Genomic DNA, 14,174 nt, shown 5'->3' on the forward strand with positions numbered 1-14,174 from the left:
TCCTTTCAAAGCCAGACGGGCGTGAGGATGAATTTAGATAAGGATTAACATCCTGGGAGAGGTGGCACCGCGAACCTGCTGCTCCCTGTGCTGCCCGGCTGGGAGGGAGGGCACGGGGAGGGCAGGGGCTGTGGGCAGTGCCCGGGGGGCTGGCCAGGAGAGGGACTGACCACTGCTGGTGTTGGCACTGCCTGAGCTCCTCTCAGCTGGGGCTGTGCAGGAAAGGCAGGGAGCAGCTCCCCTGTTCACTTCTTTGTGGTTCAAGAGGCTTCTCCTGACCCTCCTGCCATCCCAGCCCTGACCTGCTCCGGGGGCCCAAGCAGGTGCTGGGTTGGCCAAGAGCTCCAGGGGATTCCTTGGCAATAATGGGATGAAAAGTAAAAGCAGGGAGTGCTCCTCAGAATCCAGAGGAGGCCACGGAGATGCTCCAAGGGCTGGAGCCAGGCTGGGAGAGCTGGGGGTGCTCAGCTGGAGAGGAGAAGGCTCCAGGGAGAGCTCAGAGCCCCTTGCAGGGCCTGAAGGGGCTCCAGGAGAGCTGGAGAGGGACTGGGGACAAGGGATGGAGGGACAGGACACAGGGAATGGCTTCCCACTGCCAGAGGGCAGGGATGGATGGGATATTGGGAATTAGGAATTGTTGGCTGGGAGGGTGGGCAGGCCCTGGCACAGGGTGCCCAGAGCAGCTGTGGCTGCCCCTGGATCCCTGGCAGTGCCCAAGGCCAGGCTGGACACTGGGGCTTGGAGCAGCCTGGGACAGTGGGAGGTGTCCCTGCCCAAGGCAGGGGTGGGATGGGATGAGCTTTCAGGTCCCTTCCATCCCAAACCATTCCAGGATTGTCCAGTCTGGGGCAGATCTGCCCCATCTGGCTGAGGTTGTGTTGTCTGGGGTTGGGGAAACCCCCTCAGGGTGCCCCATCCAGGGTCTGAATCCCTGTGGAAGCTTCTCCATCTGAAGGAGACTCAGCCCCAGCAGCCCTGGCTGGCCCCAGCTCACCCTCAGTGCCCTTGGGTGGCCCTCAAAGAAACGTAACGGTGGCAACCAAGAAAACAGAAGGGGCTTAATGAGAAACAGCTCCAGCTCCAGGATCCTGGCAATTACCTCTTGCAGCTCCTTCCTGCCCCTGTCTGCTCCCAGTGCTGTTCCTGCAGCCCCGAGGAGGAGGCGGGGGGGAAACCTGTTTGGCTCAAACTCCCTTCAAAGAATTTCCCAGCTTTATAATTTGCAGCTGTAATAAAAAAAGTTCCACTTTGTGCTTGGAAAAGAGAATAATAGATCAGTCAGGGTCGAGCCTGGAAATTCAGGCATCCAGGGAAGTGGGGACAGGCACTAGGATAAATATTTAACTGCTGAGGCTTTGATATGAAGGAGCTGCTTTTCCTCTGGCCGAGGGAGGGAGGGATTGTTGCCTCTTTATGGGAATGAGGAGGATAAGTGGAACATCTGGAGGATATTCTGTGTTTACTTCTTTATCTCAACCCCAGCTTGTTCAGGAGTGTGAACATTGTGTGGAGCTTGTTCAGGTTTGGGTGGGGAATGAAGGAACTTCAGCTGTTGAGGCAGGTTCAAAAAATCCACTGCCTTGAACGCTGAAAATCCTTCAGAAGCTGGTGCCATCCTGAGTGCACTGAGGGATTTGGGATGTGGGATGCCACTGGGCATGGAGCTGTGTGTTTATCCCAGGGCCAAAGGTGACCTGGTGCCTCCTTTCCTGGCTAAGACAGCTCCAGCTGTCAGATTTTGATCCAATCTCCCCAAGGCTGTTTGGGAATGCTCAGACTCCTTAGCCAGGGTGAGGTTTTTAATGGTTTGTTTGGGAATCCTTGGAGAAAAAGGTCAGATTTTGCCATCTGTGTGCCAATATGGGAACAGGAAGGGAGAAGTGGCAGAAATTCTGGAGAGGGGCTTTGGTAAGGAGGGACAAGAGAGAGGGAAAGGCTTCCCACTGCCAGAGGGCAGGGGTGGATGGGAAATTGAGAAGGAATTGTTCCCTGTGAGCACAGATTGAAGCTGTGGCTGCCCCTGGATCCCTGGGACAGTGGGAGGTGTCCCTGCCCATGGCAAGCTTGGGATAAAATTATCTTCAAGCTCCCTTCCCACCAAATCTTTCTTGCCTGAAAGAATGCCAGAGTGAATCTGAGGCTTTTCCTCCCTTTTTTTGCCATTCCAGTGGATGCTGCTGGTGGAGGAGGCACGGGGGCAGCACTTCACCTGCTCCTTGCTCTGATTTAATCGGGAATATTGTGCAATTAAACCACTCCAAAAGCCATAAATCTTCGGGGCTGAATCCCGGCCGGGGCCACGCACTCCCGGCCAGGCAGCAGCGATCTTTAATCCTTTGCAGCTGAAATACCGAGGAGACGATTTTTTTTTTTTTCTCCCACTCTATTTCCCCTCCTGAACATTGACTCGATTCCCAGGTTTTCTAGGAGTTGGGAATGGAGGGTGAGTGCTGCCAGAGCTGGACAGTGGTTGAGGTGTTCCCTTTGGGATGCTTTTTGGGGTGAGCCATATTCCAGGAGCATCACAGCCCTGTCAACACCGGCCCCTCCTTTAAGAGCAACGCTTGTGTGGAAATTGGTGTGTGCTGACGAGGAGCAAAGTGGTGAATAAAACATCACCTGGCTCCGACGGCTGCAGGGGCAGCTCCTGCCTTGTGGTTCGATTTTAAATTAAACCCTTTTTAATTCTTTTAAATGGCAGTAAGAATGGGAGTGACAACAAATGCCTGCAGAGCAGGTTGCTACTTACTCAATTTCCAGGTTTTTTAAGAGTTGGGAATGGAGATGAGTGCTGCCAGAGGTGGGGAATGATTGGGGGGTCCCCTTTGGGGTGCTTTTTGGGATGAGCCATACTCCAGGAGTATCACAGCCCTGTGAACAATGACTCGATTTCTGGTTTTATTAAGAGCTGGGAATGGAGATGAGCTCTGCCAGAGCTGGGGAATGGTTGAGGTGTCCTCTTTGGGATGCTTTTTGGGGTGAGCCATATTCCAGGAGCATCACAGCCCTGTGAACAATGACTCGATTTCTGGTTTTATTAAGAGCTGGGAATGGAGATGAGCTCTGCCAGAGCTGGGGAATGGTTGAGGTGTCCTCTTTGGGATGCTTTTTGGGGTGAGCCATATTCCAGGAGCATCACAGCCCTGTCAACACCGGATTTTTACCCTCGGTAACACACGGATCCCACTGTGCCCATCCTCAATTCCAGCTTCTCCCAGCACATCCTGCTTTTCCAGCCACCAAACCAGCCCGGGACACCCCAGCAGGGCAAAACCTCCAGGGGCTCCTTTCTGTGGAAATCCCAGAGCACCATGCCCACCCTCCCCGCAGCGCCCCGCTGTCAATCCCTGCCCTCCCGCCGGCTCTGAGAGCAGTGACGGGCCCTTTGTCCCGGTGTCTGCTCCTGTTTTTCAGCGCCTGTTGAAACCCTCCATTTCCACCCCCCCCATGCCGGTGATAAGCGTTTGACTGATCCCACCGAGCAGGCGGGGATGAGCCATTCAGGCGGGATTGACACCTAAAGGGATTTGCATTAAACGCTTCAAACTCACTCGGCTTTTTTTTTTTTTTTCATCCATCATTATATATTTAGCAAATTCCTGCGTGAAATTACGGCCCCAGTTGTTGGCATTCACCTGTCTGAGAAGGAAGCTCTCCCGGCACTGATTTTCCCGAGCACCCCGAGGCAGGAATTGGCCCCGATGCTCCACGAGCCCTGGGGGGTTTGTTTGGGCTCTCCCGACCGAGGGATGCACGGGAAAAAGGAGGAAAAAAGGCGAATGCTGGGTCTGCAGAGGGTTAGCGGGTGGTGAGAGGTGAAGGAGAGCGGGATGCTGGGGGTGCTGATGATGTGCCAAGGGCTGAGATGTGGGATTTTGGGAAAGGTTTGGGAAGCCGAGGGCTGCGTGGAACGGGGGCTGATCCCGATGTACCTCTGGGGGCCTGCAGCGAGGGGTAGAATCCCGGGAATACCCGGCTTTGGAGCCTTCTGGAGCAGGGAAGAGGGTGGGACAACCGAGGAGAGAGGCAAAAAAAAAAAATTAGTGGGAATGTCCAGATTTTGGGATCTGCTCCAAATCTGACAGCGAAGGCACCCTTGGCCTGTGGTGGCATTTTCCTGCCATCCCTGGAGGGTGCTGTGGGCTTCTCCCAGATTTTGGGAGGCTCCAAGCCTTGAGGTGGGCTAGGTATGGTTCTCTCTGCTCCCTCAAAACCCTTTGGAGCCAAAATAAAAAATACCTGCTCCATAATCCTGCCTCTCTTTCCTGAAGCAGGGTTAACTTGGGCCTTATCCTTATGGAAAATTGAAATTAGGCTAACATTTCCCATTGTTTTGTGTTGTTTTGGTTTGGGTTTTTGTTTTGTTTTGTTTTGTTTTTTAATTCCCCTTTTTTGCCTCTGCTATCCTTGCAGAATTGGGAGCCTGGCACAGACAATGGGGTTCCTCCTGCCCAGCTGGGATGGGGAATTTGGGCTGGCAGGACCAGAATGTATTTCCAACATGTTTTCCCTCACTTTGGGTAAACGAGAGGAGGATGGAAATGTTTGTCTTGGACACTGCCAGGGATCCAGGGGCAGCCACAGCTGCTCTGGGCACCCAGGGCCTGCCCACCCTCCCAAGGAACAATTCCTTCCCAATATCCCATCTGAATTTCCCCTCTTTTAGTTTGAAACCATTTCCCTTTGTCCTGTACCATCTATGGAATCATGGAGTGGTTTGGGCTGGGAAGGACCTTGGAGATCACCTCATTCCAACCCATGCAGGAGAATGGATGGATGGATGGATGGATGGATGGATGGATGGATGGATGGATCATGGATGGATGGATGGATGGATGGATGATGGATTGGATGGATGGATCATGGATGGATGGATGGATGGATGGATGATGGATGGATGGATGAGGGATGGAGGGATGGATGAACAACCTGTCATGGCAACAAGTCTTTTATGAAGTGCCCATGACTGGCCTCACCCTCCAGCCCTGGCCTAAGGATGAGTTTTGACCCTTTTTTGCTGAAGAAGCCCCAAACAAGGCTTGGTTTGCCCCTTGTCCCTCAGGCACTCCTTGTCCTGAAGCCAGAGGAGAGGATGTCCTGTCCCTGTGAGCCCCCTGTGCCAGGGGGTTTTCCATGGGTGAGGATGTCCCTGATCCTCTCCAGGCTTCAGTTCTTGTCCCCATCCTCTCAGGACAGGGATCAAAGCCATGGGGAGAGAGGCAGCCAGCCCAGTCACCCAGTTGGATCCTGATGTTTATTATTCTTTATTGTTTTTTCTTCTCCTGAAGAAACAGAGAGAGGAAAAAAAAATCTCTCTCTGTCCAAAATCACTCATCCTTCCTAATAATGAGAGCTGTCAGCAGCCCTGCTTGGCGAGGAAATGATGCTCGCAGTAAATATTTGGTCTGGAACTGATTTATGGGTGGAAAAAAATGAGATTAGTGCTTAATCACTGCCTTTCAGGAAGGGCTTTGGGCTGGGGTTGAGCTCAGGGGGGCTGGGGCCATGCCAGGGGAGCAGCACTGGGATTTTTGGTGGAGACTGGGTGGTGGGGTTGGGATTGAACAGCAGCAGGTGAGGGGATGGAGTGGATTTGGGCCACCAGGCAGGGATAGATGGGATTTTGGGAAGGAATTGTTCCCTGGGAGGGTGGGCAGGCCCTGGCACAGGGTGCCCAGAGCAGCTGTGGCTGCCCCTGGATCCCTGGTAGTGCCCAAGGCCAGGCTGGACAGGGCTTGGAGCAGCCTGGGACAGTGAGAGGTGTCCCTGGCCATGTCCTTTAATGAGCTCTGATGTCCCTTGCCACCCAACCCATTCCATGGCTCCATGGCTCCATGACCATCGGCTGTGGGGCTGACCCCAAGGAGTTCCAAGCCAGGAGAGCTGCTCAGCTGGACCAGCCTGGAACCATCCACCCCATCCTGAGCCCAGCGCACCCAAAGAGGTCCTTGCAGCCACCCTAAACACAGCAGCAGCTTTCCTCTGTGAGGAAATAATTAGCTTATTAGAAGATGGTTTAATTTTCTTCATTAAGAGGCCATTTCCTATCGCCTGGCAGGGCCAGATGCCCCTGGGCACCACTGGGAGTGGTGGGACATTTCAGCTCCAGAGCCTGCCCACCCTGCCAGGGAACAATTCCCTCCCAATATCCCATCCATCCCTGCCCTCTGGCAGTGGGAAGCCATTCCCTGTGCCCTGGCCCTCCATCCCTTGTCCCCAGTCCCTCTCCAGCTCTCCTGGAGCCCCTTCAGGCCCTGCAAGGGGCTCTGAGCTCTCCCTGGAGCCTTCTCCTCTCCAGGTGAGCACCCCCAGCTCTCCCAGCCTGGCTCCACCTCAAAGGGCTGCAAACGAGGTGAGGAACTAAAGGTGCCACACAAACCTGAGCTCTCCTCCTGGAGAGGAGCCCAGAGCAGGAGGGACCTCCAGAAGACAACACAGACCAACCACCTTAGGCTCTATTTTAAGATAAAACCATCCAGAATCCAATGCTGGTGTGGAAGAGCCCAAGTGGCCAAGGCTTCCTTGGTGGTAAAACCAGTGCCCAGATGAACTCCACAAAATGGGAGGGAAGGAAAAACAAAGGGTCAGGAGCAGATTCCTGGCAGGGGCTGTTAAATCCATCCATGCTCTGCATGGAAAAGTTGTGGCATCAGGAAATGTTCCAGAAGATCAGAACTTTTTGGTTTGAAGTGGGTCATAAACACCCTTCCCCCACGAAAACGCCCTTGGGATTTTTAGAGTGGCTGAGGACAGAGAGGGACGAGATCCAGTGCTGTGGGAATGTAAAAAACCCAGTGTTTGTGGATTTGCCTGCTTTGTCCTGCTCTCAGAAACAAGTGTTTGTTTAGACGCTGCTCATCAGAGGAACATGAAAAAACTCCCAAAATAAATGTCTTTCTTAATTGAAGAGCCAGTGTTTCTCTGAAGGAAATTGCTTTGAGGGACTGACACTAATTTTCAATTTTTTTCCCCTTCTCTGCTTCTATTTTAAGGAAACAAAAAGAAAACTTCACAAGACTTTGAAAGTGCACTTTGTTGAGTGGGGTTTTTTTTCTTCTCTTTGGCCACTGAAAACCCCATGAGAATGGTGATAACTGAGCTTCTCCCATGTGGATATTGGCTCTCACCTGATAAAATCAGCTTTTTTCCAAAGGTACCTTTATGAAATCATGAATATTTAAAACCAAAACTTCACTTGTTAAACATGAGGAGCTCTCCTCTGCTTGCCCGTGGTTTTGAAGTGGACAAAGTTCAAATGAGAGGGAAACTCCACGTGGGAAAATGAAACCCTCCTGTGAAAGGAACTGCAAAGAGATTTCTTTGCTTCCTGAAAATGCTGTAATTGAAAAAAAAAAAAAAAAACCCAAAAAAAAACCAACCAAAAAAACCAGTCAGAGGCCAACTTGGTTCTCTTATCAGTTTTAGTGTTATTATTTCTCTGAGCCATTTCCAGGATTTTTCTCTGACTGCTGGTGGAGACAAACCAAGGAAAATTTATTCCCAAAACCTGAACAATGTGGCAAACTGATCCTGCTAGTCATCCCAGATAATTGCTATGGAATGCTTTCTTTTGGGGAAAAGCCTGTTCTGGCGCCATAGCTGTGGGCATTAAATGACATTTATCTCCCCCATGGGATCAAACCCTGGGAAGGGTGGTCTGGGATAACCCCGGGAGCAGAGCTGGGCAATCCGGATGGATGGATGGATGGAGGGATGGATGGATGGATGGAGGGATGGATGGATGGATGGATGGATGATGGATGGATGAATGAGGGATGGATGGATGGATGGATGGATGGATGGATGGATGATGGATGGATGAATGAGGGATGGAGGGATGGATGAACAACCTGTCATGGCAACAAGTCTTTTATGAAGTGCCCATGACTGGCCTCACCCTCCAGCCCTGGCCTAAGGATGAGTTTTGACCCTTTTTTGCTGAAGAAGCCCCAAACAAGGCTTGGTTTGCCCCTTGTCCCTCAGGCACTCCTTGTCCTGAAGCCAGAGGAGAGGATGTCCTGTCCCTGTGAGCCCCCTGTGCCAGGGGGTTTTCCATGGGTGAGGATGTCCCTGATCCTCTCCAGGCTTCAGTTCTTGTCCCCATCCTCTCAGGACAGGGATCAAAGCCATGGGGAGAGAGGCAGCCAGCCCAGTCACCCAGTTGGATCCTGATGTTTATTATTCTTTATTGTTTTTTCTTCTCCTGAAGAAACAGAGAGAGGAAAAAAAAAATCTCTCTCTGTCCAAATACTTCTAACTTGCAGACTAAATCATGCTGCTGAAAAGTGTGTGGTAAAAAAATTATGTGATATTAAACCTTGAATTTTTTTCTTTTGTCCCCTTCATGATCCAGACCCTGGATAATTTGAGATGAGGACCAATCACTCATCCTTCCTAATAATGAGAGCTGTCAGCAGCCCTGCTTGGCGAGGAAATGATGCTCGCAGTAAATATTTGGTCTGGAACTGATTTATGGGTGGAAAAAAATGAGATTAGTGCTTAATCACTGCCTTTCAGGAAGGGCTTTGGGCTGGGGTTGAGCTCAGGGGGGCTGGGGCCATGCCAGGGGAGCAGCACTGGGATTTTTGGTGGAGACTGGGTGGTGGGGTTGGGATTGAACAGCAGCAGGTGAGGGGATGGAGTGGATTTGGGCCACCAGGCAGGGATGGACAGTGAGAGGTTTCCCTGGCCATGTCCTTTAATGAGCTCTGATGTCCCTTGCCACCCAACCCATTCCATGGCTCCATGGCTCCATGACCATCGGCTGTGGGGCTGACCCCAAGGAGTTCCAAGCCAGGAGAGCTGCTCAGCTGGACCAGCCTGGAACCATCCACCCCATCCTGAGCCCAGCGCACCCAAAGAGGTCCTTGCAGCCACCCTAAACACAGCAGCAGCTTTCCTCTGTGAGGAAATAATTAGCTTATTAGAAGATGGTTTAATTTTCTTCATTAAGAGGCCATTTCCTATCGCCTGGCAGGGCCAGATGCCCCTGGGCACCGCTGGGAGTGGTGGGACATTTTCAGCTCCAGAGCCTGCCCACCCTGCCAGGGAACAATTCCCTCCCAATCTCCCATCCATCCCTGCCCTCTGGCAGTGGGAAGCCATTCCCTGTGCCCTGGCCCTCCATCCCTTGTCCCCAGTCCCTCTCCAGCTCTCCTGGAGCCCCTTCAGGCCCTGCAAGGGGCTCTGAGCTCTCCCTGGAGCCTTCTCCTCTCCAGGTGAGCACCCCCAGCTCTCCCAGCCTGGCTCCAGAGCAGAGGGGCTCCAGCCCTTGGAGCATCTCTGTTGCTTCCTCTGGGCTCTCTCCAGCAGCTCCAGGTCCCTGCTGTGCTGGGACACTGCGCTGGATGCAGAGTTCCAGTTGGGATGCAGGGATTATGGATGACACATTCCAGGAATCCCTGAGGTGTTGCACTGCCAGATGTTCTCGAAAGGTCTCTGTCCCAAATGCTGCAGATCTCCAGCGGGCTGAGCTGCCTCTCCCAGGGCTCTCTCTGCTCCTCACTCTGTGGCAGCCAGAGTGGGAGCGGATGAGCCGGAGTGGCTCCGCAGTGCCAGGATCCTCAGCCTGGCCCATCTGACCTGCCAGTGTCACTCTGCATCCCAAATCCTTCCAGTCTGGTGCAGCTTTGGGATCATCTGAGCCAGCAGAACAACACTGGGCCTTGTCCCAGTGTGGAAAAATGGGACAGGAGGGAGAGGCAGGTGACTCCTCCTCCCTGCTCTGTAGAATTTCATTTCTGAGGAACTTCCCCCAATGTCCTGGGTTGTCCACACCACAGCCCTGTGCCTTGACAAGCTGATTCCTGGGAATCTCTTGGGGTGCCTCACATTCTGCACTGCAGCCCACCCTCTCTTGGGCCCTTTATTTGATGTAGTGACATTAAATGTGACCATTTAGGGGATTTGACAAGGTCAGCAAGGCTGAGGCTGACGAGCTTTTGGACCCAATGATTTGTTTTCACTCAGGTTCTCAAGAAGAAAAGCTCTGGAATGTTTCTTAATGAAAATTGCCTTTGTTTGATGGCAGGGAGGGATTGGGAATTCTCATGAGGAAGTTGCATTAATTATCACATGGGAGACGGTGCAACAACACCCCCATCCCATGGGTGCCACCAGCCCATCCCCAACCCTTTCCCTTCACTTTTCCTCCTTTTTCCTCTTTTCCCTCCCAGAGTCAAGAAGAAGAACAAGCCCCTGAACCTCAAGATCCACAACAGCGTGGGGAGCTGTGAGAACATCCCGGCCCAGCGCTCCCCTCTCCTCTCCGAGCGCTCCCTGCGCTCCTTCTTCGTGGGGTACCCGCCCTTCCTGCCCTCCACCCCGCCCGTCCACACCGAAGCCACCTTCTCTGCAAGTGAGTGCCCGCGGCCCCCTCGGATCCCTCTTCCAAGGGGTGGGAGATGCCAAGCAGAGGATGGGACCAGGGAGTTTTGGAGTCAATGGTTTGGAGGATGTTGGTTGAGTGTTGTGGAATGAGCCCAGCCCTTGTGGAGGTGCCTCATGTTGGTGTTTAGAGATCTGTGGGTGCTTCTGGGCAAAGATAGCCACAAAAACTTGATTATTTCTGGTTTTTGGGAAAGCCGTGAGGTTTCTGTGCTGTCTGGGTTGGTGGCACTGCCTGGATGTCACCTAAAAGTGACTTTTTTGAGGGTTGCTTTGTAAACCTTTGTGGTTTCACCTCTGTGTTTAAACCTCTCCCTCTTGCTGGATGTGGAGCTGATGTGGAGTTTTGGGAAGCCAGTCCTGGTGCAAAGCCCGTGGAGCTGATCCCAGCAGCCAGCCCTGATCCCACCTGGCAGGGCTTTGTCCTCTCCCAGGAGATGCTGGTGGTGGCACTCACTGGGTGGGTTTGGCTCCATGAGCTCACCCAGGTCTGGGAGGAACAGCCTGATCCTCATTTCCTGGTCCCAGACCAGTGCTGGGATTAATTCCACAGGGACTGAAACTTTTACAAGCCAGGCGTGGCTCTTGGCCCAAGAGAAACTTCCCTGGAGGAAACACGTGGCAGCTGCTGGGAGTGATTCCCAGCCAAGTCAAGTTCCCTTTGCCTCTTGTTCCTCAGATACAACTTCCTCCAACTCCACATCCAGGCTGGGTTTCTGTCACCTTTCCTTCCCTGGATTTTCCCCTTGTTTCATTTCTGGAAATGTCTTCCTGGCTTGTTTTGGGGTCTTCCACTCATTCCTCCTGCTCAAGAAGTAGGCTGGGGAAGGTTCTGCAGCCAAAGAAGTGTTTGCAGCTCCCTTCCGTTCCCTTCCCTTCCCTTCCCTTCCCTTCCCTGCCCTGCCCTGCCCTGCCCTGCCCTTCCCTTCCCTGGCAGTTTGGGATCACTGAGGGCTCATCCAGCCAGTCCTGCTGTCCTTTTCCTCCTGTCCCTTTGGCTTTGGGGACAGTGGCACCTGGCAGGAGCTCTGCAGGCAGACAATGCTGTTCCCAGAGATATCCAACACCTGATTCCTTGCCTGGAGCGAGGGGGATTTCTGCCTTGCTGTTTCCCACATGGAATTGTCTGTGCTCAGCTCACAGCCCGGACCAACAGAGCAGGAGCCACGGACCAAAGCCCATTCCCAGCCCCCCCATGAGTGTCTCCTTGGATTAGTTTTGCCCACCCCTCAGTGCTGGATTGCGTGCCATGCTGTGACATCCTGATGGAACGTGGCACCGCCGCAGCGGGACGCCGTGGGCAGTGATGGGCTGGCAAGTGACTGACACTGCTGGGGAGGTGTTTTCTCTCATTTCCCTCCGACTTCCCTGGCTGCTGGGAATGTTTTCCAGGCTGGAAGGGAGCTGGGTTTCCCCAGCTGGTTGATCCCTGCTGGGAGGTTTTGGCATCAGCGGAGCTGTTTTGTCATAGTTGAGATGGAGGCAATACAAAGCAACACAGTTTTCAGAAGGCTTCAAACCTGCTTTTATTGCAGCATGCATGCTTTTTATACATTCTTACAAAGCCCATAAGTTTACACTTTACTCATTGGTCAGGAAAGACAAGCAAAGTGCTCATTGGAACAGGCAGTTGCAGGTTTCTCTTATTTATCCTTCTCTCTTTCTTGGTTTCTTTGCCAATGACCTTGGTAGGAAATTCTTTCAGGGGTAAACATGGATTCTCTGATCAAACTTCTCTCTGGCTCACAGAAGTCACTATAAAACCTTTTCCATACTGTTTGGTCCTTGCAGGATCAACATCCGTGTGGGAGTTACACCAAGCAGAGCAGACGTTTGTTTGTAGGGAGCAGAATCATGGAATGATTTGGGCTGGAAGGGAGCTTGAAGCTCATCCACTTCCATGGGCAGGGACACCTCCCCCTAGGGCAGGTTGTTCCAAGCCCTCCCTGCATCCCAAGGATTCCCTGTCCCCATCCTTGTGGTGGTTCAACAGCTGAGCTCTCCACAATATCCCATCCCTATGTTTTTTCCTAAAAATCCCTCTTCCTTTTTCCTCCTGTGGGAGCAGCACAAGAGCACCCAGATGCTCTGGATTGCTGTGGAATTACTTCCCTAAGCACGGAAACACAAAAATTGTTGTTGTTGTCGTCAGCTGGAGATGGGTGAGGGGAGCCCAGTGAGGCCCCGTCCCTCCCTGGCTGTCTCTCCATGATTTCTTTTCCACTGCCTTGCTGCTCCTGGCAGGAGCACGTTCCCATCTGAGTCATCCCTGGCCCGGGTCAGGAGTGGGTTTGGATGCTTCCCTCTGATTTTTAACATCCCTTTGTCCTGATGGGAATGGATTTTCACAGAGGGCTGGAGGGAGCTGCAGAAGGAGCCTCTTCCTCCAGCAAATCTGGCCAGGGGAATCACAGGATTATGGAATATCCTGAGTTGATCCCCAGGGATCACTGATCCAGCTCCTGTCCCTGCCCAGACCCCCCAACAACCCCACCCTGTCCATCCCTGGCAGCGCTGTCCAAAGGCTCCTGGAGCTCTGGCAGCCTCGGGGCCGTGCCCATTCCCTGGGGAGCCTGGGCAGTGCCAGCACCCTCTGGGGGAAGAGCCTTTCCCTGATCTCCATCTAAACCACCCAACATAGCTCCAGCCATTCCCTCTCACTGCCACGGGGAGCAGAGACCCGAGCTGCCCCTCAGAAGTTGTAGAATGACTGGTTTAATGTGGTCTCCAGGGATGTCCCCTCCCTGCCCAGTCCTGTGTGACACCTCCATCACATCCACCGTGCTGCTGCTCTGGCCTGGGGGGATTCTCCCCTGGGGGGATTCTCCTGAATCCTGGTCCTGCCTCTTCCCCTTGGCTTTGTGAGTGAGGAATTTGCAGTTTATGGTGTTGAGCATGAGCAGGATCCCAACCAGGGATGGCCAAGTGAGAAGTGCTGAGATGCCACCAGAGCTCCTTGAGGCCCCCCAGCTCCTGGAAGAGCCCCTGAAGGGCTGACCTCAGGCAGGTTTGGTGGACAGGGATCCAGGAAAATGTCCATTGGGTTGGGGTGGGAGTCCCGGAGCCCTAAATCCAGCTTTGCTTCTGGAAAGCACCAGGCTGGACCCAAGGACATGACAGTGGTGTTGAATGTGACATGGGGAAGCAGCTAGTGCCACCCATGCCCCCTCTCCTTGGTCCCCTATTGCCAGTGCTGGGGTGGCTTTGGGGGGGACACTTCTCCCTAACGCTGTCCCAGCCCAAACACCTCCAGGAGGGGACTTCCCAAAGGGAACCTCCTTCCTTGGGGACCACCAGTGGTTCCCTCCTCCCTGAGCCTGCCCTGCATGAGCCATGGCAGGAGCACTCCCCAGCTGTGCTGGCAGCTCCCTGCAGCCACAGCTGGCCACAGCTGGCAGCGAGGCTCTGGGGGGTTTCCCACCCTGGCAGCAGAGTCGGAGGGCACAGCTTTGTCTGGACAAGCCTAACTGAGCTGCAAGGCTGGGAACTGGGGGGGAATTCCCCGTGTCAGGCTTAAAGCCAGCTGAACGTGGCATTTGAGCTGGGTAAATGGGATTGTCACGTTGGAAAGGGGAACTGCCCGGGTTAGAAGGGGACTCTTTCTTTTCTGGAGGGAAGCTCTGGGAGCAGCTCCTGCTTCAGATGATCCCCTCTGCTCCTGCTCAGGTTTGGTTTCATCCTGCTGGATCCATCCTGGGTCATCCTTCCACCCACTGGACCTGGCTGTGATCCACAGGGTTGGAAGGGACCTTAAAGGCCATCCCATTCCAACCCCCCACATGGACAGG

At 53.4% G+C, this 14,174-nt stretch overlaps 1 protein-coding gene across 1 annotated transcript in view; it reads left to right on the forward strand.

The window, feature by feature from the left end:
* Nucleotides 1-14,174, forward strand: part of KSR2 (kinase suppressor of ras 2) — a 77,843-nt gene that overhangs the window by 22,711 nt on the left and 40,958 nt on the right. Inside the window, exon 5 of the mRNA XM_041488790.1 lies at nucleotides 10,176-10,357. Within this exon, the coding sequence (XP_041344724.1) occupies nucleotides 10,176-10,357 (182 nt within the window). The remainder of the gene's footprint in view (nucleotides 1-10,175; nucleotides 10,358-14,174) is intronic.

Source organism: Pyrgilauda ruficollis, unplaced genomic scaffold (genome assembly GCF_017590135.1).
Source record: "Pyrgilauda ruficollis isolate IOZ18807 unplaced genomic scaffold, ASM1759013v1 scaffold9, whole genome shotgun sequence".
Lineage (NCBI taxonomy): Eukaryota > Metazoa > Chordata > Aves > Passeriformes > Passeridae > Pyrgilauda > Pyrgilauda ruficollis.